The sequence below is a fragment of the Grus americana genome, chromosome 7, assembly GCF_028858705.1.
Source record: "Grus americana isolate bGruAme1 chromosome 7, bGruAme1.mat, whole genome shotgun sequence".
In the NCBI taxonomy this organism is placed as follows: Eukaryota; Metazoa; Chordata; class Aves; order Gruiformes; family Gruidae; genus Grus; species Grus americana.
In genome coordinates, this window is record NC_072858.1 from 15,439,336 (window position 1) to 15,467,167 (window position 27,832).

Genomic DNA, 27,832 nt, shown 5'->3' on the forward strand with positions numbered 1-27,832 from the left:
TGCATCGCTACTTCTGAATTTTTAGAATAAAACCAGCACAATAACAACATTGAGGTCAGAATTTTTATATGAATTCAAAGGAGAAACCACAAATACTCTTTAATAAACAAACATTTAGGGTTCCAGGCTGAATGTTCCAGTTGGCAGTAGGACAAATTGATCTGAGGAGTGTCCCTCTTGTACTCTCAAGTCCCTTTATGTCACAGATTGATGGCTTCTCTTTCCTGAGAGTGTCCCTGCATTTACTTTGCATGAACAACACAGCCAACTCAAAGTTCTGCTGTGATACAGCATTGAGTTGGTGTATCTTCAGATAATGCATAGTTTTCCAGTGCTTTTGAAGCCTTTCCACTCTTTAAGGTTGAAATTAGAGAAATTTGATCATGAACAAATATTACTTGACTAGCTACATTCAGTTTCCTCATACTCCTTCCACTTTTTAATGAGAAAGTATGTTTCTCCATACCTTAATTTTTAGTATTAAGCTTCTGTGTAATGATGTAGAGGGGCTGTCAGTCGACATGCTTCCTGCTCCAGACCACTCTGTAGCAGGGTCCCTTTTGGTGGCTTGGATATACCTTTCTCTGGGAGAACAGTTTTTGAGGCCATTGCAAACTGGATAAACGCTGCCTGAGCCACTGGCTAATAGAGATTTAAGCATGTTATTTTACCCTTCTGTTGTAGGTGTTCTCTCTGTAAAAAGAGGGTTGTGTGAATGGCAGGTATTGCAGGGACATTGCTGGGATTACTTAATGTTCAAAAGGGACTTTGAAACTGTGAATTCTCAGTATTTAGACAGCACAAGTAGAAAATGGCACCGGAGGTTTCTCTAAAAGCTTTGACCTAATGATGATCTTCCTTTCTTAGTAATATGTCTACTTGTATCTTAATTGCGAGTTTCTAATTTTTTATATTTTTTTTTTTTTAGGTCAAGACAATCTTTATGCTTTAGCTTCCCCTCTGTCTAATAACCTCTTCGCAAATGACTGAGAAAGAAATGTGATATTCGTGCTCCCCCCACCCCACCATACACATTCTCCAGATTTTGATAGACTTGTTTTATTTATTTCCAAAATTATATCCGCAGGAAACAAGCTGTTTAAATTCAGATTATGCTGAAGCAAAATGGTCCTGGTATGAGAAGCAACGTGCTGTTTTATGAGCGCAGAGTCCCTTTTCTCATAACTGATTGATAGTAAATATTTTCCTGAAGAATTATTGCCAACCATGAACAGTGCAACTGTTTTTTTCGTGCTACTTGCTGTACCAGCCATTGTCTGTAATTAAGATCTACAATTCACAATGCAGACGTTTGCACTTCCTCTGGGTCTGAGCTATTTATAAGGCATTTCAGCTGTTCAGAGTTTCTTTTGAGTGTTAAACTACGTGTAAACAGGCTTCTTTAGTCTTCAGTTATGCAAACACTGTGAAGTGATTGTCATTTCTGCTTCTCTTACCACCCAAAATGACTTTAGAGGTCAGTGAAGACACGAATTATAAAAGAATTGCACTTGCGGGTTTGTTTTTTTTAAATGCAAATAGACTTTGAAGATATATTAATATAACAGTTAACTCCTAAATTGCTTTACAGCTGAGGGTCTCTAAGCATATTCTGGAGATCAGTTCTCAAAGCTCTGCAGTAAGGATGGTCGGTCAGGTGCTATGCAAAATCTTGATATGAAGAATCATTTCCAAAGTTTGGCCAACTCAATGGAGATGTTTTTAAATTTTGGAGCCCTGGGTTTGGAATCTCAAGAAAGCAAATTGCGTTAGCTGTGAAGTTGAGTTCAGTAAATACTGGAAGGGCTCCCACACAGGTCTTAGAGACTCCTCGGGTTTGACTGGTTATAAGGAAAAACTTTTTTGTGGTGATGACAGTCAACTGGAACAGGTTGCTTGCGGAGGCTCCGCAGCCTCCATCCTTGGAGGTTTTCAAGACCAGGCTAAATGAAGCCTGGAGCTACCTGGTCTGGCTGCATAACGCACCATGCTTAGAGCAGGAGGTTGGGCTGGAGAACTCTGAGGTCCTTTCTAAACTGTATCACCCTGGGATCCTCTCAGTATACAGGCAGTGAAGATATAATAGAAATCTTTTAAAATTTAGAACTTGATCTGGCACCTGTAGTCAAAATTCCCCTGCACCTGTATTGTGTGTAGTGTCACATGCTGTAGTTCCACCCCAAGTGTTTCCTGGTTTGGTGATTGATACTCTGCATAAATAATTAGAGCCTTGAGGAGTCCTGTCACCGTAAGCTTGTAAGGAGACTTCACCAGGATAAGAGTTATCAAACAAACTGGACTTGCACTTATAAAGCACTTTGGGATCTTTTGTGATGGAAAGCTGAAACAGTTTGGAATCCAAATCATTGATGGTTTTAGTGGTAGATGGTGGCACGGGAAGAGAAGCATTGCTTCTTAAGTAGTCAGCTGCAGTGGCAGCACCCTCAGATGGCAGCGAATACAAATACCATCGTTGTGACATTAACTAGATATGTCTTCAATATTTTTCAAATGCAAGAACTGAAAAAGTTGTTTGAAAAAATATGTCCAGTTCTTGCACTAAAGCTTGTGTTGCGAAACACTGGAATAATCATTTCGTAGTGTAGCCCACTGCAGGGAAGCCATCGGTGTGGGCAAGTGTCATGTTTCAGAAGGCAGAGCGAGTTCTGAGTTGAGCCTAGCGAGAGAGCTGCTAAAACTGAGCCTGTTTTTGCAGACCGATGGGGATTAACGGGGGGTAAGCTCCGTCTTTGCTGTTAGGAGCGGACAGGGGAGGGGAAATAGCGTGGAGCGAGTTCATCATCAGGCGTGTACTGCAGCATTGCCCACTGATGCATGCCGGATCACCCGCACGCAGAGATCACATGGCTCCTCCAAAAGTCAAACGATCAATTCGCCTCGTTTTGGCTCTGTACTTAATGCACAAACAGTGCGATCTGCAGGGCTGTAATTGCATTGTTAGGGCCAAGGAACAAGCCTGTGCCTTTTCAGCAGACAGCTGGCAGGGAAAGAGGCATGTTGTTAGGAAAGAGAGAGGCAAGGCAAATAAAATTACTGCTAACGCTCAGAGATCGGCAGGAGTCCTACTTGCCTAATCTTACCGGTGGGAGCAAGCGGCTGTTGTAATCCAATTATAGCAGCATAAGCAATTTGTTAGACACTCCGCATAATGTAACAATTTCCCAATAAACTCTGACTTGTAATAACGTCGGCAAGAGCCCACATAAATCTGCCCGAATGGTGGGGGCTGGAGTGTTCGGCTGGGGGCTTGTAATTTGTGCCATCAGCACGTTTTGTGGAGTGTGGTGTGGTGCAGTCTTTCAGTGCAGGAATTTTAAGGAGAAAAGCATGGCACGCCCCTCCAAGAGAAAACCATTAGCAAGGGTCAAAAGAGATACCAAACAAAGCTGGGAGGTGCCTTTTCTAAGAGGGAGAAAAAATCAACCCCCAAACACAAGGCTCTAGCTAATGAGAATTTAAAAATATTAAAAAGCGGTAATGAAAATTGTAGCATTTTAAATTACAGCAGAGGGAGGAGGGGGAACTAGAATTACATCTGTTTTGGAGGAGGAGAGAGGAGAATACCCTTCCTTATATTTAAGCTGTTTAAATATTAAAAAAAAAGCTCAAGTATTGAAAGGGATGCTCTGTGCTTACAAGACAGAGAAGCCACGGATCCTGTCCCAAGCAATTCATAATCTACAAAGGGAAAAATTAAACCTTTTCTGGTATCCAGTTACTCTCCCGTTGTCTTTCTTGCAGCTCCTAGCTGGCTTCATGCATATTGGCACAGCATCTTGATGATGTGTCTGAGAGATAAAACGTAGGTCTAGAACCATTCACTTTGAGCGTACCCCAGTGAATTTAACTTTTTTGGCACAATGATGAATGTCCCCTCTGGTTCATGCAGATCTACACAAAGAACTAATCTAATTTAGGTATTATTTAAAAGTAAAATCAGTCTGCTGCGCTCTGCCTGTCACTCTTAGAGCACATTGCGAGTTACAGTGTCGTAGACACCAGTTTAAGGTTTATGTTTAGCAAGATTTAAGATATCATATTTCTGTTAATCCCTCTATTTAGCGTTTCCCTTTGCTAAGATGCAGATAGGCAGCACGCAAAATAATGTAGGTCCCTTTCTATACAGCATAGAGACTGTCAGAGGTCCAGGATTTTCAATGTAGTTCTTAACCACCACTGCAGTGTAAAAATGCACGACTTTGTAACGCTAACAATACTTTATTCATTTCTTAGCTATGGGATCCTGTGAGGCTTCAGGGTGAAGTGACATTTCGGCTCCGACTCATTCCCAAGTTGTGGCAGCACAATGCCTTTTCGTAGGGGGAAAAAAATAGTTCCCAGCTTTACAAAACAGTTTCCCTTATCGTTTGGAGCTCCTGCTCTCAGTCGCTGTGTTTTGATGCTGGGCTACACAGGCTCCTTTGCTTAGCCAACCCCCCCCCCCCAAACAAACCCAAAACTAAATTGTTGACCTTGTACATACAGCTCACACAGTTATGCCCATACCATGTTTGCCTTTACAGTAGTACCATATTCTGTGCAATTTGGGGGTGTATTTACATATTCCCCTGTCATTAGTACTGAGATGATTTTTATTTAAACTGTAAAATAGTAGCCGAGATGTGCATGCAGGCTGCTGTGTGGATAATGCTGCATATTTTGCCCTTCTTTATGTGGAAGTCAAGCTTCCATTGTTCTTAATCTTCGTTGTCTGCCAGCGTATCAAGATGACAGGCTGAGACGGTGAGCGTTTCCAAAAGTATCCTTATAAATATTTTCTTTCAACATAAATATGCCCCTAAAAGTGTGTTTAAAGAGGGCAGGTATTATCTTAGTTTACCGAAGCTGCATCAATAAACTGCAGTGCTTCTAATAAAGCCACTCAGTGTCTGGGTTTAACTAATGGCTGATTTTCACGGCTTTGACAGTGAGCTGTGTGCGTTATTTTCTCCTGATATTGTAAAAATAATGAGAGCAAATTAGAACAATCAGTTTACCCAGATAGCTGCTGATTGGAGGTGATGGGCAATATGGCAGCGGGTAATCCATCTTCGGGCTCCTGTCACATTAACTTCAGCAGTGTGGAAAAGATCAGGCGGAGCGAGCGGGAAGCCTGCCCAATCAGAAAGCCGAAATTAATGAGAAGAGCATTGTTCTGTGATCAACCTTTTAATTAGCAAGAGTGGAGATGGAGGGAGTGATGAAGCTGGCAGCACAGCTGCACAATGCTGGGCATGTTTTTGGTGAGGGGGAGGAAAAACATGGGTTTTAAATTACCCCTTCTGTGCTCCCTGTACACCGGCAGTGTGTCTTCATTCTAAACCCCTTAAAAGATCTTAATAAACAGCCGCATCCAGGTTAATATTGCAAACGTGGCTGTTACTAATGAGTAGTTTCAAAGTAGGTCCTTTCGGGGGTCATTTAGGAAAATGTTGATCACTGTTTACAAAAAAAAAAAAAAAGAGAGACGGGGTTTGATGTTGGATTTAAAGTTTCACTGCATCAAGGAAAGAAGAGGAGGGAGGCGGATAAAATTAGAGTAAGGGACTGCCTGTTTTATTACTCCCCTCCTTATTTAGTATATGTTTGAAATAAGATTCCTCGGCATATATTTGAAATGAGACGCCTCAGTTAAAAATACTATGCATGCCATGTGGCTTTCAGCAGCAAAAAACCAGGAGAGATCAAATGCTGTGTTGATTTCCTAGTGTTCCTTTTTGTTGGGGTTTTCGTCAATGGGGTTTTTTGCACCAATGTTTTTCAGTTTATTCACTTACCAACAAGAAATCATAATTTGAAAGATTTGGCTGCTGTAGTTGCTAAGAAGATTGACTTGATTTATTTTTTTTACTAGAGGTTTGATAAAATCACAGTTTTCTCAAGTACATTCTAAAAATAGACATGGGAATTAATGACTGTTAGATCTGAATACCAGTCGTAAGAAAATTGGTATTTTTGTAAAGGGAAAAAATAACATGGGAAAAAGTGATAATTAGGGGATGATTTCTGGGAAGGAAAATAAGAAATATTATGAAATAGTATTACTGTTTGCAGTGCAGGGGAATCCAGCTGCTTCTGATTAACATGGTTCCTGTTCTTCCTTCCTTACTCACTGCATTGTGTTTTTCAGGCATTACTTTTCTCCTTCCCTGTAATTCCCAAAGAAGTTGTAACAGTTGAAGAGCGATGCTCCGTCATTCTGCGCACGGTGTCCATGCTACTTTTCTTTCATTTTTCTAATCAGGACACAGACTCTCTCACTTTCTGATGCTGAAAAGCAAGTAAAATCTTACCGGTTTGTGAGAGAAGCCAAAAATCAGCTCGCTGCACCCAGCAAACTGTACCGGCTATTGGTGTGGCTCCGCTGTAAGTTTGCACCCACCCGTCAGCTTTGCATTGCTTGCTTTTAGGTAGATCGCAGTAAACAGATGAGGTAGAAAGCAAGGCTTGCATGGGTGAGGTGGGTTTTTGGGGGTTTAGTTCTAGGCAGATCTCACCATCTTTGCTTACTGTAGTATTTTGACCTTTCTCACTTTGTAACAGTGATGTATCCTCTTCTTACCCCCTCCTTTAAAAATGAATAGTTGGGATATCCACGTAGTTTTATAGCTTGTAAGACATTACATCTCTGCAAAAAAGTTAACCTGATAAGCCACAGACCTTTTGTACTATCTAAACCAGTTGTATTTCTCATTTCATCATTAGTGGGGCTTGCAGTTCTCCCTGTTAAGGTTGTCTAATATTTTCCTTTATAAGAAACAGTTTCATTTTTTTATAACTTTACTACTATTTAACCCTTTGAAGTAAAATTTTATTTCCACCTCTATCTGATTCCCCCCACTTCCTGTAGCCTGAGGCAGAAACAAAGTTTGGTGTGTGGGATGAACAGTATTCACTTAGCAAACAGCTGTTCAATATTTTATTTTATTTGTGTTGTTTGCTCTGTGCCCCGGGCTGTACTTATTGCGTGCCTTTCAAGCCCTGGTCAGAATATGGAAATACAAACTTCCTCCTGGGGTTTTCCCCTGTAGTTTGAGTGCTTCACAAACCTTAATTAATCCTTCCAGTGTTTCTTGGGGCGAGGGCTGGCGTCCCTTTTGTGCGGAGAAGTTCAAAAGGTACTTTTACAACTGAAATCTAGGGAGGAAATAGTCTATTTATAGTAACCAATGAGGCCTCACAGGAGGCATGTTAGATTAGGAATTATGGCTCCAGATTTTGTGACATCTTTTGTCTTTGTCATATTTTGCTTTTCCATCTCAGTTCTTCCATCTGTAAAAAGGGGATAATGCTGCTTAACATTTCCTTATTAGACATTTGGGGATCTGGAAACACGGTATCGGTTGAAGCGTGGTTTGTACTTAAGTATTATTTTTGTTTGTGTACACCTAATGTTGATTCGGGTTCCGTTCCTCTGGCACCTTCTCTCTCCCCAGGTCCGTCTGCATTTTTAAAAGGCTGTGTTAGACATGCTTCTTGGGAAAGATACACTTACCAATGGTTGCAGTCAAATTTGCAATCAAATAGGATCCTTATGGGAGGCAAGGGGAAAGTCTGAGAAAAAATGGACACTTTCTAAGCCAAACGTTGTTCTTGTTGCTTAAAACACCAATAGCTCTCAGAGCCTTTTGTTCTGCTTTAATAAAACACAAACCCCAGTAAATTATTCCACAGCTGCTTACATCAGTTTGTCAGTTCCCAAAGAGATTCCCTTGTGGGCTGAAACCAAATGGTAAATTCTTGCCCAAAAGTAATCTTCCTGCAAGAGAATAACAGGAAAGAGGCGATGGGTTGCAGAATTCACCTTAAGTATGGAGCCACTACCGTGACTCTGTAATGGGATGTCCCAGCATGGGGCATGATATCATAAATAGTGTAAATATGCCACATGTGAATTAATAGGCAGCCTAAGGGTTGTTAATGTTGACATACATGTTAAAATGAACATGCAGATAATCTGAATTTTTTTTAACCTAATCAAATAATTTTGTTCTAGTTCCTGGTTGGGTTTTGCAACTGGATGATTTTATCAGTGCTAGAAGTTCTTGGTTGTTTTGCAGAGCCTGTTTTCTGTTGATTTAATTTAAAATGTTTCACATATTTTTCACATGCAATTTCCTATATTTTGCATTTTCTCAGTCCAGTTTTCCTGCCTTTCTCTTCCCACCCCCACATGCATCTCTCCCTGTTCTGGCCCCTTCAGTTTGACAGCTGCTTTGAGACTGGGGGACATTCACACACACACACACACACACACACACACACCCCGCCCCCCCCCAGCAAGTTGGGGGAAAATTCGTTCTCTGGGGTGTTTGGCTTCACCTTTTTTTGCCTGATCACTCTGAAGTTTTTCTCTACCGTCTTTCAGGATCAGAGCTGTGTGTAGGGTGTTACTACTTAGTGTCTTCTCCCTGAGGCTCAGTCAGCTTAGGGAACAGTAACGTAACTCTGCAACACCCTGCAAAGTAGCTGCATAGTATCTCAGGAGAAAAGGGGCATCTAAGCCAGGATCAGACCAAAACCTAAGGAGAACCAGGAGTAAGAGTTGTCCCCTAGCTCTACTGACAGTCTAGTCCTCTGCTTTAACTGCAAGTTCATCTTTCCTTTCCTCTTCGGAGGGTTGTGCTCGCTTTCTGGACTCCCACCGATTTTCCTCACAAGTTCAGTAACAATCACCTCTTCATCAAACTCTCTCTAAAATACTCCTCATATGAATGTAACTTTCTGAACATCAGGACTGACATAAAAGGGAACCCCATAGAGCAATATACCTACTTCTGTAAACTTAGTGATGACCTGAGGCCACCGCAAAGGCTTTGATGTACAGCCAGGTTCTCAGACAATGTTGTCTGTGCTCTGAGGAGGCTACAGCTGTATCGACTCCTGCGATCTAAAGAGATCCTCACCCAGCCAGGACTCTTCTGAGGAGAGGCAGCTTTCATCTTCAAGTAAGCTACCCAGAACCCCTGTACAAACTGCTGCAGGGCAAGTCATATGGACAAGCCACCCTAGTTTAGATCTAATAAAGAAAATCATTAAGTAATTAGAGCCTATACAGGAAGGAATTTTCCCAGAACCCTTCCTTCTCTCTCACCCTGCCCTGTAGCTTTCAAAGAGCTCCCACAAACTCAGTAAACATGTTGCTAGAAACAAATGCTCAGGCAGCCAAGCACACACCAGACCGTGTTTAAGTAACAAAGTTCCCAAAGCATTTCCCCTGTGATGGCCTCAAGCAGAATGCTAGACTCCATGGATCCTATACCTGTGCACTTCCTAGAATATATATGCTTTGTCCAGCACACCAAAAGCCTTCCTGAATGCTGTTGGAGAAGCCAAAACCAAGCCTATTTGTATTATGTGTTAGAATCTACCTCTAGATAAATGCTCTATATTTTACTTATTCCAATTACTCCATTTTGTTCTTTGTGCTATGAGGGCTAGCAAACTGTCTATTAGCTATAGACAGAACAGAACAGCAACATTTTCTTTAGAATTTCTCTCTCTCCTTTTTAAAAAACAACAACAACAACAACAAAAAAACCCCAACAGGTTAAACTGGGTCACAATTTTCAGACTCAGTTTAACTTAGGAGATTTTTTTGTGTGTTTGAAAAAGTAATAGCAAGTCTCATATATCTAAAGGTTTTGTATGGTTTTTCTAGCTGTATAATCAATATTACTATTGCCCAGAAATCCTTCCTTGCTTAAAAATTACAGTAGTATCTTTTTATAGGTGAAACCCTTTAAAGTTTGGAAGATTCAAATTTTTTACTTGATTTTAACTGTCCCCTTTTCATATACTCAGTAGGAGTCAACATGTGATACATGATAACTTTGTTTCTCACATAATGCAACATGGTATCTGATCTATAAAATGTAAGTACATTAAACTTTTTTTCAATAATATAGAAACACAAGGAGAATATTTATTTAAGGACAAATTATTTTGTAAGTTTACCTTATTAAGGTTTTAATAGCTGAACAGTTATTTATAAACTATTACAGATTGTAATTTGTCTTTAGAGAGATTATAAAACCTTAGCTGTACTAATGAAATCAATACATATATTAAAGTAGTAGTCCCTAAAATATATCTCGTAGTTCCCATGAAGGTGGGGTCAGAGAAATGTGAATTTATAGGTTGCATAGATAAGTTATCAGTTGGGAAATGGGAGCAGCGCTGTTGAGTCTGCAGTCTCGTCTCCTACAATAGCATTTAATAGAATAAAACTGTCGTCATTGGAGAACTTGATGTCTTACCCTTGGTGTACTTCCATATATGTAATTGTCTTTACCTTCATTTCTGACCATTTGTCACCATAGTAACTTCTTTGGATCAAGTGCTGATACTTACAATCCCTTCTAATATGAAAGACCAGATCATCAGGCTTCAAATCCTCCCCTCAGGTGGAGACACATTTACCTTCAGAGTTTCCTGATATTGAACTAAAGAACTCTTCATCTTGTGTGGGACCTCAAGTGACTCAACATAAATAGTCTGTCTAATCAGACACTTGTCTCCATCATTCTGTCTCTCAAAGTAGATCATCATCGACTGGCAGGACAAGTTTTGATCGTGCTGGTCATAACAATTGATTTGGAGTCAGACAGCTGGTACCTGTCTTGAGTTTGTGCTCTTTGAGGTCCCAAGACTGGCAGATACCCATTGCAACCTATATCCAGATAACTGGTCAGTTAAAGGTAGAAGCTAGCAGAAGAATGCAACAATGATGAAATCAGCCATGTATCTTTTCTTCTTCTAAGTATGGAGACAATAGGTGATTGTCCGTGCAGACAATAGAGGTCATAGTCACAACAGCTGACTGCCCGGCTGATCTCCCCAGTAAGTGACTTGAAGGTAACTTGAAGTGACTCCACCAAAAGTGCCTCCATATCAGAAACTTTAAGGTCACTTGCATTGCAAGCATCCAGATCTTATCTTCATCTAACATCCAAACATCACATGAATGAACAGCTTAAAGCTTTGCCCCAGATCCTGTGAGAGTTTACCTGGAGGCAATGAAGGTATGAAAAGAGATATTCTCTGTTCCCACGTAATACAGTTGTTACAAATGCATTGGAGGCTGTGAGGGGTGTCCTGTTCAACCAACTATAGACACACTGAAATTAGCCTCAGGGCAGTCTGAAGTTACCTATGAATCTCCTGGAGCTGAGATGGATGGATGGGTAAAATCTTACCAGAATAAATAGTGTTGCTGTGTGTCGTGTGCAACTCAGCAGTCCAGCACCTAGTGGAAAGGTGTAGGCTGTACATTTCATAAATCTTGGGTATGCTCAAGCTCACTGGGCACATGCTAGGCTGAAAGTTGACAGTTCTTTTTCTGCTGCAGCAGTCACCTGTCATCCATGATAGAGGAATGAAGCCCTACCTTGGTATATGTAACCGAGTGGAGCCCACAGTCCCATCAATGTTCTCTACTCATTGAAAGCCAATTTGTTCAGTTACCGGTTAGCAAGTTTGCATCTGTGCCCTCTCAGAAATACTCTGAGCTACAAGGTGATGAATGTCCTCTTGCAGAGCAGGACATTGCCTGGTTTGTGTCATTCTACCTTCAGGGACCTTGCTGGTTCCAGCCTCTTGCTCTTGCAGATACTATTTTGTCCCTTTAGTGAACTTACTGAGTTTCATGTTAGAACCAGTTAAAGGTTGGTCTGAGGTCTTTTTTCCATTCTGTTTCATCAGAAGATGATTCCAGAACCCGATTGTTCTAAGAACTGGAAATCTTCTCCGAGTTTCCAAGCTAGCTTATTCATGGAGAGGTTGTACCACTGGTTCTTCAGCTTGTTTCTTCCTTTTGTTTTAATAGTTCCTTTTCCCTTTTTGGTGTTTATCCCCAATATTTTTAGAGAGCAGTCATATCCTCTTTGTTTTATTGGGATAAATTGAATGGCCTTTGGGGAGTGGCTTAATTTAAGAAATGAGGAAAGAGAAAACGTGGAAGATGTTTGAGCATTTGTGGTTGAGGAGTTTGTTTTCTAGGAGGAATTTATTTATGTTTATTTTTCTGATCGCTCTCTAGTATGCAGAAATTGTCAAATTATTACCCTAAACTGTACTGCAGCTATTAACACTCAGTCTTATGTACATGCAAATATCTAATTTTTCTGGCTGATGCAAAGCTTATGGTTTAACTGTCATATTAAGGCAGTGACACAACCTGCATTTCTTCTGAAAGGAAGAGGAAGCTTGGGCAGATGACTGCATGCTCCTCCTTGTTATTGTCAGGTGTTCTGGTCCCTTTGTTCTCTTGGAGCATTGTTCTGCCCTTCGCAGTACTTGGCGAATCCTACTGCTTGACTGGGTAAGGTCTGTCCTAATTGTGTGCATGGGTTCAGATTAATTGTCTTCTCATATCCATGAAGTCTGAGATCCTCCTGTTCCTTCTCAACACAAAATGAAACCCTTGTAACAGTGACAGCAAACCGAGAATTTAGTTAAAATACATGATGATTAAAATACTTCGGCATTGCTTTTTCTGACTCTACTTCTGTCAATTTAAACAATAGTTTTTGTGCTTAGACTAACATTCATTTAGAAGAAAATAAAAGTGAAAAATACGTAAGTTAACTATACTACAAAAAATTAGATTGTTAAGTAAGACTTGTAATTTCTCAGCAAGAAAGCCCTTCTTCTGACAAGTAAACTTTCCTTATAAGTCTTTGATTGTAGGCTGTAAAAATATTGGTTAATTAATTATGTGCATGTGTTGTTTTCTTTGGATTTTATAAAATTGTGTGAACTACAGAGTTGAATCAGGTTGTTCTCCTGCCATGTTAATTTAGATCTGTCAGCCCTGTTCTGGATCATAATTTGTAGTCCTGGACAGTTCAGAGGTGGCTTGTAATGGAAGCATTTTGAGATTTGATTTAGAAGACTGCAGATGATTAGGCATCACAGTGAATTAATTTCATTGTTTGAGACCTGAGTTTTGAAATTGGCTCAGGTTATAAGTGAATATAAGTTTAAAATTTAAATAGTTGGAAGGATGGAATTGAAAGTCAAGATTGGATGTCCAAACATGTCTCTTAAATCCTGCACGCTCTCAACTTGGAAAGCTTCAGAGAGCAGGCGTATCTGCAGGGCTCTCTAAGAACCTGCTATTTGGTTGCTACAAATAATGAATGATACAATAGCAAAGGCTTGTGAAGCCCAGAGTTGGAAAGCCTTTAAAAAAATAATTCTCTGTACAGCATCTTTTAAAAAGAATTTCAGATTTTGCTTATGATAAATGAAATACATAAACATCAGACAACTATAACTTGGCTTCAGTCAAAATCTAAATTGCTTTTCTCTCCAAAAGCCTGGGAAGCATAGATGAGCTTTGACTGCGAGGTTAGAAACATGAAGTCACTTAGGTTGAAAGATACCTCAGGAGGTCCAGCCTTATGCTCAGAGCAGGGTTGGTATTGAATTCATTACTCCCAGTTAACCTCCACTGCTAGGTACCTGCTTTTCCCAGTTTTACATACACAGAACATCTACCTTACAATTCAAAGTCTCCCACTGCACCCAAAAATGAAGCCAACACTTGGAGTACATAATGTGCTTGCAGGAGAATGGCTACGTTTGGCACTAGCTGCTGCCTTCCCTTATCTCCTAAGATAGCGCCAAGGACCTCATTAAGTTACACTGTCTGGAAGTAACAAAAACACAGAAACAATGACTGCGAACTGCTTCCTAAGTGAAGATGGGAGATATATTGCTTCTAACATCCAGAAATGATCAGAGATCTCGAAAGTTTCGGTACTCAGGCATGCATGTGTGGGGAAGCGCTGCTGATGCCATGTCTTACTGCAGTTCGGTCAGCACAACCTCTCTCTTACCTGTCTCTGATTCGGATCCAAGGCACAACTATTTGGAGATACGGGGGAGAACAGGTGGAGTGCTGTGTCAGCCCAAAGAGGCACTCAGCTGAGGGTTGCCAGCATCACTAACAGATCTGCAACTGCGGAGGTCTTGCTTTCACTTCAGATGTCCTTTCACTCCCGCTGGACAGGTCAGATATCGGACTGTAATCCTCTCCTGCCACATGCAAGAGGTGTGGGGAGAGAGAAGTTGTTGTCAGCACTTTTCTCCAAGTCCTCTTAAGGGGATGAAAGGAACGGCCTTGGATGCCATCTGTACCGCGGGAGGGAAGGTCTGCGTCAGGATTTGGGTGCAGCAGCAGGACTGTGTACAGAGTTCGGGCCCAGAATGGCAAGGACAGCTGTCGGCCGGGACTGAGGGACACTGGTGGGCGATGCTGGGAAGTTTTTGTCAGGTGCTTCTGTCATCTACTCGGGTCTAGTTACTTCTAGTCTTTCTTACTGGACTTGTCAGAGAAGTGAAAGCGTAGCCGTGGATAGCCTAACGCATCCTATTGTATTTCTTCCTCTCTGTCACATACTAATATTAAAATTGCAAACTCCTAAACCCGAGCAATGTTCAGAAGTCCCCTGGTGGTCACATATTGAAATTGTGGTGATGAGTAAAGGAACTTAATTAAAGCGCACCCTGCCTAGGGTGCTTACCTTCAGGGGGGTGTGAGTTGTTTCCACAGTTGTATTGATTTTAGGAGTGGTATCTGGATGCGGTGGCTCTGTTTGGGAAAACTCAAGGTAAAAATTTTTCTTAAAGCACTCGTCTTTTGATCCTGCTTTGGAAGGCTGCTGAAATGATGAGTACAGCTGCATTTTTTTCTATATTGGTGAAGTCGAGGCCATGCCCTTTCTAACGAGTCTGTTTTTTTGGCTTTAAGTGACAAATTTTTTTGCTGGCACTTGAGGGGAAGGTTGCGCTTGTGTAGAGTTTGGTGTGGTGTCACCTGGTGACATTGCCCTCAGCGAGCACCTTTCATGCAGAGGCCTCCAAAGACGTTCCGAGCATTAAGCTGTGCTTTCCCTCTGTGGAGTGTGTTAGGATACATCTATTTAACTGATAGACTTATGAAATGAAGAGCAATGATTTGCCTATGGCAGCACAAGGAGGCAAGTGGGAGAGTTAGGAGTAAAACTGGAAAGACTTGGCTCCTATTTTTCTTTCTCATTTTTACATTGTACTGCCAGCTTTCAGTTTATCAAGAATTAATAAATAATAACCTATGATTAAAAAGGGCTGACACTCTTTCTGTCATGAGATGTTTCTCTGTCTTCAGCGTTGTGCAGAACTCAGCAGGGTTACACCTTTTGAGTTTTACTTAAGCGGCGTTACTCAATATTTAATGCTGAAATAGAAACACATAATTCACAGCTGCAGATGACCTGTCAGCTGCATCGGGATGTTTGTCAGCTGCAAGGGAGGGTGAGGTAGCAAGACTTTTTTTACACCATGAAAACTGAAAATTTTCAGCAACTTTTTCATTTAATTTCTTGCTACATTTCACATTATACACACAGCTGACATGGTAATCCCTCAGCTGGTACTAAATTACATTTTAAAATAGAGATCAGTTAATTACAGCAATCTGAGTATTTTTAATCTGTTATAGAGGGAATTTCTCCTGACACTTGTCTCTCCTGAATTTCAGACAAACTAGTGGATATATTCTTAATTATTCATATGACAGCAAAAAGTAAATCAAATAAAAATTACGGACAACCCTACCCCAGCCTGCTTTGGATGAGACCAGATAGTCACAGCTTAGCATCTATGGCTCTTCTGTTTCGAGAGTGCTAGAGGGAGCTCTAACCCCTCGATCAAAGGACCAGGCTATATGAATGGTGCATCTGTAGTTTGGTCTGTGGTAGGAAACATTGAATTCTCTTGATGTTTCATTTTATTTTGTATCAGAAGGTTGCATATGCTTTTTCCCGGCATGATCCTAAATTGGTCTTCCTAGATGAGAAGATGCAAATAGTGTGTTTTTGAGTATACTAGTATTAGACTTGATACAGGCTATTGTGAGCTGACTGAAAATACAGGAAACAAGTGAGAGGTATCACAGAGGTGTTTAACAAATAGCATGCAATGGTAAAGTCTAATATTCCCTTCCTTTGACGAAGAAGGACAATTCTCACAGTAGAAGACCTAATGATATTTAAAAGAGAATATATTTAAAACTGTTGGAAGGAAAAGCTACTTTACTCAGCATGTAATTGGTTCTTAGATGTTTAGCCAATTATTATGGTAGAAGTTAAAGGGTTAGTGGTTGTTAGGTAAATTTACAATGAGATGCATCAGTGCATGAGGATGGAAGAAATTTCTCACATAATATGCTCCACACTGATTACATTCTTGATATGACAGGAAAGGAACTCTCAGAAGTGGGATGAAAAGAAGAAAAGAAAACTTAGCCTGTATTTGTAGAAAGGATTGATACTATTTTCACTGTTTATTAATCTCTTTAAAAGGAATAGTGGAATCATGCCTTTGAGTGAAAGAACATTATGTGGAAAATACAGCATGTTGAAGGACCAAGTGAGGCTAGCAATCCTGATCTGCCCCAATTCACTGGGATTTTTATATTGCTTGTATGTTACATTCAAACAATTCCACTTTGATTGAGTTTACTAAAGGGAGTGGAACACTGGAAGGTTCCCTCCCTCCTTTAGTTTGAGGTTTTTTTCTGAAAGATTATTGGCAGCTGAGCACTGAGCCAAGGAGAAATCCCTAGTGTGGTAGTCTGTGACTTGGGCTTCTGGGTTGTGCGATTTGAGTACCAGCTGATAGGGAGAACGTCTGGTCAGCTGCGGCACTGAGTATGCCTTCCTGAAGCGCTGTTATGGTCAGAGCTGGTTGCTCATTCTTGCAGAGGGCACTATTTCTTGTCTTCCTTTTGTTATGTACTTTCATGTATCAACAGAGTGTGGCCTAACCCAACCTAATGCAATTTCTGAAGAGACAGAATTCATTAGAAAATGTACTTAGCTTGAATTTTTGGAGCCTGTTCCTCAGGTCATGAATCTCTCGCCAAGTACCAATGAAAGAATGGACTAACACAATCTTAAGATGTAAATTCATAGGAAACTTTAAGTTGAAATGAACCTCTGGAGGTCTCCAGTCCAACTGCTTATGCAGAGGAGGATTACCTTCACAGTCAGCTCATTTTGCCTGGGACGTTGTCCACTCATATTTTGAAAATCTCCCTCTTAATGTCCAGAGTTTTGCTTGCTACAGCTTGTGCCTGTTGCCCTTCTTCCTGTTGTTACGCACTTCTGAAAAGACTCTGTCTCACTTTCCTCCGTAACTTCCATTGAGGTAGTGGAAGACTAGTAGATAGCCTCCAGTCTTCTCCAGGCCAAACACCTCCAGCTCCCCCTGCAATCTTGGTGGCCCTTGATGGGAATCACCCCAGTTTGCCAGCAAGGTAACATTTGACTGCAAGGTTAGCAGAACAGCTGATGTCGAGAAGACAATGCACATTAGTGGGTGAGAGTTACGGGATTCTCTTGTAGGGGTTATGGGGGGCTACAAGGCAAATCTGTCAAGATTTTGGCTGCAGCCCACTGACCAGCTTTGATCTGACGTGGTGCAAGAGTAGTATTGGTATCAGTCAGTGTGAGCTGATGAGATGTCCTCTTCTAGATCTAGATATACTGGTGCAAAAGAATACCACTCAGCCTTCGTCTGGCTGCTGCAGGTTGCTGCCCTCCAGGATCTGTCAGCAAAACTGCAAACCTGCTTTCAGTTAAGATGAGGTGTTTTAGCTTAGACAGTTTAAATAGCAGGTCTTTGCTAACAAGCTTATTTTGACTGAAATAGGTTAGGAGTGCTCGTGTAGCCAACTCTGCCAGCAGATCTAAGAAGTACGTTTGCAGTGGGAGCAAAGCGCAGACGTGAATCTTGCGGTTCTTCAGAAGACTGCTGTGTTTTTGTTTGTTGCATCTCTCCAGTATGCCTAGAAATATGTAGTACTCCTGTAGCTGGGAAATGGTATATGATCCAGCATGTATATTCATGCCTTCCAGTTCTGAATCACTCGCTTTGCCTTGGCCAGGTACTTTGGTGTGCCTGTGCCCTTTGTTTTTGGTAGCAAAATGCATCTCCAAGGATGAAACTCATGGAAAATAATACTGGGTAAACTATGTTGGAAGGCTTGTGTTTCTTGATAATAAAAGCTTTATGTATACAGAACCGCAGTGTTTTGAAAATCTCAGTAGTGTTATTGAGTGCAGGTAACAGGTCTTTTGGGTCATTCTGCCCCTCTACTCTTGTATTATTCCCAATGGTATGGTCTTCACTGTTCAGCCATGGTTTGAATCATTCGATTCCACCTACCTGTTCCTGGCTGCTTTTATCTCTGAGTTAAGGGAGCACTTGGAGGAAAAGAAAAAAAAATCAACAATAACACCTGTAAAGAGTAACTTTGCTCAGGCAGTAGATCATGCTTGGGTGTTTTAAAAACAGAAGCAACTGTTCCAGAAAACTATGAAACTGCTGCTTAGAGCATAGCTTATGCCTTTCCCTACCATAAATGAGCCCTTTGCTGCAACTGGCCGTTACCCGATGACTTTAGTAGACTGATTCTCCAAGTGATAATGTGCATATTCCTTCCCTCCGTTAACAGTAATAACATGTAATGGTCCCAGCAGTTCAACTCTGGTTCTGGTAGCCATGCCAAGGAAGAAAGCGTTTCCTTTGGTGACTTCCACTGGAAGTGATTTGTTGTTACTGGAGGATCTGCTTTGAAATTTGTGTGTGATCAGTTTACACCTAATAAAAGGTGTGCTCTGAAATCTAGCTCTTTAAGAGTGATGGTGTCTGCCCTCCCCCCCATATGTCTAGATATGCATTTGGTCAGGGATTGTAGTTTGGGAAAGTAACATATGCCAGTGCTGTGCTGATGCAAGCAGATTTCTCATCAGTGCTTGTTATTTGCAAAGACAACTTGCAAATAAGGGAGGAGGAGGAGAGGGACTCCCAATTCACATCCATTGCTGGCATCAGAAAAATTTTATTTTGGAGGTTTTTCCCAGCACTTAAAATGTAGATGGGAGACCTATATCAAAGGAAAGTTTACAGTAAGAGCTACGAGATTCCAGACAATTAAACTTTATTAGTCTGTCTGAAACATTAAGTATTAGCTTAAAAGAATAGTTTTTTAATCTCCTCTCCCTGTTGCTGTTCACTGTGTAGCAGTGTGGGAGGGGAGCATCTTCTCCAGCAAGGTATTATTGCTGCTCTTTGTATAGCCGGTGTGCAAGTGCCCATGGCTCAGTCCTGCCTCCCTAGCCCCTGGAGAGATGTGGCATGTTACTTCTCTGGTGTCTGCAGCTTTCTCTGGCCCGAAACCAAAACAGCCTTCTCCCTTTCTTCTCTGTCTGAGGTAATATCCTTAGCCAGGTGCCCTCCAGGCTGACACCATATCATAGGTACTTAGATAGTACCTCTGAAAACTATTGGCCCCCCAGGATTTCAGGAAGTGCAGCAGGTTGGGCTGCTATGTCCAGCATAATTCCAGTGATCTTTCATCTAGATGTATCCTTTCTTACCAAAGTTTTTCTGCAGTGTGATTAGAAACCACATGTGGATAAGCAGCTAAAAGCCCCAGACAGGCAAAACTACTCATTCCTTGGGTATCCAGGGGACTGTTAATTTCAATGTGAAAGTGTATTTTGAATTTTCTCTTTGAAAATAAATAGTAAAGATGCTGTGGTTTCTTTCATGGTGCTTTCTTTTTGACTCTCAGATGTGATTGATGATCATCTGCTTCTGGGTTATGTTCGTTTTTCAGAATGTTGCAGTGAGCTTTGCAGCGTGGAAACTAATTCAGTACTGAGCGAGTAAGTCCATATATGTGCTAAACCCATGGTTAACCTCACAGAGACTGTTATGTGAGATGGAGGCGGACAGAAATGGGTAGATTCTAAACCGAGCTTTTAAAATAAAAGTAAATGGAGTGAGTTGTTTAATGACCTAGCATTGTAGCTTTGCTGTCAAGTCAAACACTGGAAAAGCAGGTTCATCCTGCAAAGGAGAAAAATGAGGAGCCTGCTACCTTTGTCATGTCTTTCAGGTGTTATGGCTCACAAGATCCTGCTCTTTATGGTGGGACACCCCCTTGGCACCCCACAATTCTCAACGCAAAGGAGCTCTTTAATAGGAAGCTGCCAATAAGGAGCTGCAAAGGACTTCTTCCCTCTTTGCTTAGCCTTGGCAGTCTGGGAATCAGTTCTGCAGCATTTGGTAATTGCAAGCCTAAAAAAGATGAAGCTAGCCATAGAAATTAAACCTGTATCCTCTTAATTATGGTGTCATTGCCTTTTGGCCATGCAAATAACACCCTTTCAACAGGATTCCCAAATACTAGCTCTGCCCTTTAGCATGGAGGCCTGGCATACATTCTCAGCTCCATTTCACCATTTTTGTTACATTGCTACATTGGAGTGTCATTGAGTGGTACTTCGTCATGGGCAGCATGCAAGCAGTTTCATGGCCACACAAGTAGCTTTGGAAAAGCCAGCCGTGCTGAGGTTCTCTGGCTAAGAGCAGCTTTACAGGCATCAAACCGAATCATCTCGCTGCCACACAGTGGTGCTTTTTAATCCCTCTGCTTTTCCCACACAGCTTCTAATGTGCTCCAAAATTCCTGAGCTTTGTGCCGCTGCTGAAACTAGTTTCATGTCTGGATTCACTGTTGTGGGTAGTTTTAATGTGGTTAATCTTGAAGAATATTCAGGATATAGAGACAAGTGTGGCTTTGATTTCATTGTGAAGTTCCCATCTTTCCCCCCCCACACTCTGGATGTACACCTCCACGGTTCCTTTCTTTGTCATCCCATTGCTTGTTTTTTTCCCTAGTGTCTTTTATCTTGTGAGTAAAGTTTGAACAGTACGCAGAAAGTTAACTGCCTGGAGTCTTTTAAATATAAGTAACACGCACCCAGTAATAAGCTGTCGGTTGTTTTTTTGCTGCCTGCAAAGAAACATAAACACAGCGCTCATTTCTGGCAGGTTTTTACTGTCAGAGTTTCTCCTATTATATTTATCTTACAATTTGCCAGGGGGTGAAGTTATTAAGTTTTAGCAGCAGCCATCGATCAAGTTCACAAGTTAACACGATAAAGGCTCTGTGCTGCTCCGATCCGGGAAAATGATGATCCTCACTCGGTAATTAACTAAATGAGAAAGTTAAATCTTACTTGAGAGCTGGGAGAGATGAAAGAGAGGTGTTTGTCAGTTTCTCAGTGGAAATTAGAAGCAGTTTTCTGCAATTCCCTAAGCTGCTGCTCTGTCATATTTTACATAAGCACTGGGAAAACGTCTTGTAATTAGTGCTGTCATGGAGGATTTTTTTTGCTGAAGGATGTTGGAATAATTCATTAGATTATCAAGAAAGGCTTGTGTCCTGAAATGATTAGCACAGTGAAATTTAAACCATTAACGATAACAAGTTTAGAGCTTGCTGCAGTGCAGAGGCACCCGGGGTATGTCTGTGCCTATTTCAATCATTTCTTATAATTAAACATTATGTCCTCTTTTTTCCTCCCCTTCACTAAGACCCATCCAAAATTCCTGTTAAGGTGGCTCTGTCTAGATCGGTGACTTAACCACGACTGGCGGTGCGAACGGTTGGACGTGAAATGCTGTGGTTGCAGATAAGCAGTAGAAGATACCTCTTTGTGTCAGAGCCTGTAGTCCCAGTGAATCCAGGAAGGAGGGGAGAAGCCAAGTATGACCTGTTGGTATTGGAACGTTGACGGAAAGTCCCTTCTTTTTGTCTAGAGAGAAACTGTGAGAAATTTGTGGTGGTGGTCTAAGCTCTCAGTGTTTTCAGAGCTCCAGCATGAAGATGTCTTGAAGGTTCAGAAGGTCCCAAACCTTGCTGGGATCATTGAAGCCATTCTCAATATTTTAGGAGACAGCTTCTCTTTTTCTTTGACTTTAAAAGATGTGTTCTTACATTAAGAAACATATAATCTGAATTCATCCATCCTGTGGAAAGTGCCTTAACAAATGATCAGAGGACATGGTGGGGGTTTTTAAAAAGACATAAAAGTTGTGACTACTCACATGGGTGGGGAAACACTATTCCTATACTAGAATCAGAGAACTGTGCTTGTGTTTGTTTTGTCTGTGCTTTAGGAGGATCCTTGGTCCCCTGTACTGAACAAACCCAAAAGTAACCTTGGTCGTCATATGTGGGTTACAGCTGTGATGTACCATGGCTGTTTTGTTTTATATGCAGAGCAGAAGATTTAATCAGGCTTTATTTATCTGTGTTGAAATATTGCACCTTCCTATAGTTGCAAGCCATTATTTAGATTAAAGTCCTTTCATATATTAGTCCTCTTCTACTTCACTGGGCATACAAATGTGCTTTGTGTTAAATGTAGCCATTTGGAGAAATGGTCTTGTAATTATGGGCTGCAATGGAGCATAGTACGTAGATCCCTGAGCTAGTACCAACCTGAGGCACTCAGTCCCCTGGGTTTCCTGGCACAGCTTACTAGCTCAGGCACACTGTTGTAGGAGGACACCCTTACTGTTCCTGCAGATGCGTTGTTGTACCTACAGGCAGCTGGGGCACCTCTCAGCCCTCACTTACAGGGGCTTGTGAAAGGATAGTCAGAAAAGATTTATCTGTTCCAAGTTAGTAGTTTGCTCTGTTATACCCAAACATCTCCCAGGTGATGGACTACCAGTGCTTATTCTTCTTTTTGGAAGTGAAGCTTATAAAAAGCATGACCATATGCAGTGTATTTGGATGGATGTTTACCCTAGCAGTATGGATGGCATGTGGGACAGTTCTTTCTTTTTCAGGTGAGGTCTGGTTATTGTACCAGGAGAGGGAAGAGGCTGTAGACGATTGTGTGCTCCAGGAAATTGTTGCTGATACTGTTCTGAGATGGTTTGTCGTGAACCTGAGGCAGTAGATCAGAATGGTTGAGTTATCAGGGTTTCTCAGGAAGCAAATCAATTCTCTTACTGATAGTAACCGCCCCAACGCTTTAATAATACAGATGCTTGATGTTGTTGGTTTCTTGTTGGCTTCTTGTTGGCTTTTTTTAATAACAGGCCTTTTTCTCTGAACCCCCAATGGATTTTCAGGAATCTTCAAACTGAAATTCAGGAATTTTGTTCTAAACTGTAGCAATGGAGAGTCTGGGGGAGGCATGTGAGCATATATTGCGATTGAAAGATTTGGGAGCCCTGTGAATTAGTCTGTCTCTGCAGAACTGGTGTGTTTGTGGCCTGCCCTGTGTCCTTCTGGTGCCCTGCTTGCATAGACCACAGGACCTGCTGGGCACACCATGGCTACCTCTGGGCTTGTCATTGCTCCTCTTGATGGGAGACCAGAGCAGGTGAGGGTGCAAACCAGGTCTCAAGTTGACATTGACAGAATGCGGCCAAAGTACGCGCATGAACCTAAAAAAATAAAGTGTTCCCATGACCACTAATTTGAACGTAAGCACTGTAACACATGTAGTGCTTTTCTTAGCAGAACCTCTGTATAAACTTGGAGTTTGACTTCCAGAGCTGTTACAAGTGTTGGTCAATGGACTCTGTAATTTACTCATTATTTCCACCCAAGAGGCCTGTATTCACTTGGGATCCAGGCAGAATGGGTTGTTTTGTCCCATCTAAGCCATCTGTTTGTACACACATAAGCCATTACTTGTTTTTGCAGATGTTGCAGCTTCTGTTTGATACCCCAAACTGATGTTTTAGAGGCAACTGGGGAGCTGAAGGCTTCTGGGAGAAGGGTGCTCAGGAGGCAAGGAAAGGCCAGAACGTGGTGCCACTCCGTGAAAGGAGTTGCCCCTTTTTTGGTCTTTGTACATCAGCTGTCTACTGTGCTCCAGCTCGGCATATTAGTCAGACTACAGTCTCTCAAATTAAAAGGCAGAGGTATAGGTTTTTAAAAAATGCTTTGTAGAGACAGCCTGTTGTGAGATACACAGCAAACAAAATGAGAAATGAAATGAGATCAAGCTTGTAGAATGCAACATCTCTCCACTGTCTTAATCCAGCATTTTTACAGGGTTGTCTGTTTTGCAGGCAGCTTAACTGCAGCAAAAATGACCAGAATCCCTTAAGACTAATGTTCAGTGCAGTCCATTGGTAATCATTTTTTACCAGACTGTTGCCTACTGCAGACTTTGCTAGGAAAACTCCAGCCTTTCACACATAGGACTTCATGCATACAGTCCCTTCAGAGACTTCTCTCTGTAAAAAGTTGGCCCGAGAGAGAGTATTTTGTTCCTGGTGCCCAGTACTGGCTCTCTGAATCACCTGCAGTCAGTGTTGTCCCTGTGATGACCAAATTAAAGTGTATCTCAGTTATAGCCCTGGTCTTGCATGATCTTACTGAACGCACACAGAAATTCACAGGGAAGAGCGGGGAAAAAAGTAAACGCGAAAACACTGAGCTGTGGAGTTGAGCACTGATGGTGTGATCACCATGTGCTGTGTTCTCAAAGAAACTTAGGTCAAGCCATAATTCAGAAATAGAAGAAACCGTGTGTTAAAAATGACAGCTGATTACTCTCTTTTTCTACCGGAGGAAAGTCTGTCCAGCTCTGCTGAAAATTCTGAAAAGAGTATTTAGGTGGATTTTCTCTAGAAAATGAAATAGGTGTACACGGTGATTAGTTGAGCAGACTTTCAAATTGCAAGGTTTTTGGTGTTGTAAAGTCAGGGTTGCTGCTGGAGTTGGGGCAGTATTGAAGTACAGGAATTATTTACTCCTGAGAAGTGAGGAATTCGTGCATTCCAAACCCGGTTTTGGTAACTAGTTTTTGTGGTCTCTAAATAACGCACTGTTTTGGCACTTGCTGAAAAAAGGCTGCTTTGTTGTTTTTTCTTTTCCTGTAAAATCAGTGAACCTGTGCATTTCTTTTAGATCATTAGATATCTTTGCAGAGAGATTTAGATACTAATTTTTTTCCTTAAATTTAATAAAGTCTCCTGGTGAGGTTGATACCTGGAATTATCATCATAGAACAGAAATATGCATCCCTACATCAATGTTTTATATATTCTGATATCTGTAATTTGTGTTTAATTATTTGGTATTTAATAGAGAACCTCTAAATGTATTTTGTAAATGAAACTGATGTGATGATATTGACTTATTATAATGCTATCTGGTGTTTAAACCATTGCAATGAAAGAGAGAAAATCACATGTTTTCAGCATTTAACACAAACTGTTTGACCAGTATGAGAAAAAATAATTTCCCAGCGAACAGTTAATCTTACTTGGACAAAGGATATCCTTGCATTGCAAAATGTGCACTCTTCTTCCAGTTAAATCGTTTAGAAAGCAGAAATTATATCTTGCTATCAAGTAGTAAATTGAAATGTCAGTGTTTTTGTTTTGTCCCCGAAACTCTTTTTTGAGCTGAGTCCTTCTGACAAGATATTAACGGTGCTCAGAAAGTTGAAAATTGTTTATTCTGTGAAAGAAGTATGTACCAAATATCAGGGTGTGGTTTAGCTGGCTTTGCTTTCAAGGTATAATTTTATACTCAAAAGAAGTACTATCAATTTTTTTCTCATCCATTTCATGCATTCCCTATGAATTTTAGCAGCAGTCCATTCTTTAGGAAAAAAACAGAATACAAATGCAGTTTTCTGTTGGTGCATTGAAGTAACTGGTAACTGTAGGTTAGGAACCCAAATGCGTTTTACTGTCTGCAAGATGTAAATAAAATTGTGTTTGTTTTAAATTGTCACTCATGGTTTCCCGTCTAACCAGAGCCCTTTGTGTGCAGGAGCCAGTGCATTGTCCTGCAGGGGTTACAGCTCGCAGTGGTTGCGCTCTGACTAACAGCACCAAACGGGATATGTAGCCTCAGCCAACTTTATGTATCAGAGTGCTTTTTCCTTCTGCTCAGCGCCCCCCCCCGCCCCAAATCATAAAAGTTGAGCTTCTTTCCATATGTATGATTTGGGTTTTTCTCTCCTTCCTGTTTACAGACAAAACTTGCCAATGGCACTTCCAGTATGATTGTGCCCAAGCAAAGAAAACTGTCTGCAAGCTATGAGAAGGAGAAGGAACTCTGCGTCAAGTATTTTGAACAGTGGTCCGAGTCTGACCAGGTGGAGTTTGTGGAGCACCTCATCTCCCAGATGTGTCACTACCAGCACGGACATATAAACTCATACCTCAAACCCATGTTACAGCGGGACTTCATCACTGCACTGCCAGGTATTTCTCCAGGCGGAGGGAGTTGCTGCTCCATGTTGTCTTTCAGAAAACTATTCCGCTCTGGCCTACCCTGCTGGAGAGGTCTCTTCTAGGGTCAGTTTGCAAACTAGATGATAGCTTTTGAACGAAAAGCTCTATACCAGTACAAAACGTAGTAATATTTTGTATTTCTATCATACCACCATGGTTTGGCTAGGAGTAAATGATAGCTCATATATGTATCATAAGGACAGTCAGTCATCACAAGCCACAGGGCAGGTAGTTGTACTCATAATGTCCACAACGATGCATGACTAACGAAAACTTTTGAAATTAAAACTACTACTCTTTTTGGTTGCTTAGCTGAGGTTTTCCCTTTTCTTACTTAGATTTTTTTGTCTCTCTTTCCTAGTAAAATACCTTCCTGAAGCCATTGCTTGATTATGTGTTTATTGCTAATAGCGAATGGAGGACATAAGATCAAAGGATGGAAATGTTCTAGTTTTTGCACTTCTGTAGTGCTTTCCACTGAGGATATTATCCCAGCTGTTCTCAGGTGTGGCATTGGGTGTATCTCACAGAATGCACACATAAAGTAGTGTACGTGCAGTTTTTTATTGACCCTGTCTTATAGATGGGAAAACTGAGGCAGTGGGAGATAAAATATATACAGGAATAGAGTTTCAGAACCAGACAGAAATTCCTGGCTCTTTGGTCTTTTTTTCAGACCATTAGATCATACCTCTGTAGATAGATAGATAGATAGATAGTTAACAGATTAGCATTCCCATGGCATAGTTCCTTAGTTTCGGATGGACCTGAGCAAGAAGTGCTACAGGTGTTGTCTGTAAATAGCTAGTTGAAGAGAGGAGTTTCTTGCCAAAAGCTCGTTCAGTGAATACCTTTGGAGAACTGCTGAACTCCAACAATTTGGTCAATCCAGATCATTCTTTAGAAGGGATATCCTAACATGAAATTTAAGTTCTAGGGTTAAAAGATGGAAAAAAGCATGCTTAACTGTGAATAGTACAAAGCATAAAGGCACTGCAGGAGTTTTGCTATGAAGTTAAATACATAGGCTCACTGGATTTTTAAGCTCATTGTGCCCAGTAATCAAATGGCTGTTGTAGCATTAAAAAAAAATCTTAGTTATGCTAAGTACCTGCTTTATGTTAGTTTTTAGTAGTCCAATGGCAATAATCTCGTGTACTTAGAGCAGCATTATAACTTGTGGAGCTATTCTGTTTCAGAAAAATAGAGAGTATTTTGAAAGTGCATTGGTTTCCCCAGTTTTAAAGTGGAAGTATACATATAGTTACATACACTATTTTTCCAGGTCTTTCTCCACAAAACTCCATCAAAGCAAGCTAGTACATCTTATTTGCACTTGCTTATTTCATCCTACAGGCCTTTTTCTGAAAATTTTTGGCAAATGCTATAAACATTTTCAGAGGCATTCAAAATTTCCTGGCCATACAGTATTTGTTGGTGGTCTTTTCACAGTTACCCAGGAAGCAGCTGATTTTACTATCTTAGAATGCAGAATTGATAGGAATCAGGCAGCTAATATCTGAGTATTTGAAGAGTTGTGGGAACAGTGTGCTTAAATAATGTATGTGCATAATTTGCATGTTTGCAAAGTGCTAATGTCCTAGTGAATTATTTCCTAGAGAAAATTAATGGCAAGGAATTACACTGGCACAGGCTCTGCAGTCTGTGCAGGATGTCCTGAGTAAAG

At 41.0% G+C, this 27,832-nt stretch overlaps 1 protein-coding gene across 15 annotated transcripts in view; it reads left to right on the forward strand.

The window, feature by feature from the left end:
* The window catches only part of BTRC (beta-transducin repeat containing E3 ubiquitin protein ligase), a 122,145-nt gene that overhangs the window by 71,765 nt on the left and 22,548 nt on the right, over positions 1–27,832 (forward strand). For all 15 annotated transcript variants that reach the window (XM_054831786.1, XM_054831793.1, XM_054831788.1 and 12 more), the window contains one exon: positions 25,884–26,115. In XM_054831786.1, the coding sequence (XP_054687761.1) occupies positions 25,884–26,115 (232 nt within the window). The remainder of the gene's footprint in view (positions 1–25,883; positions 26,116–27,832) is intronic.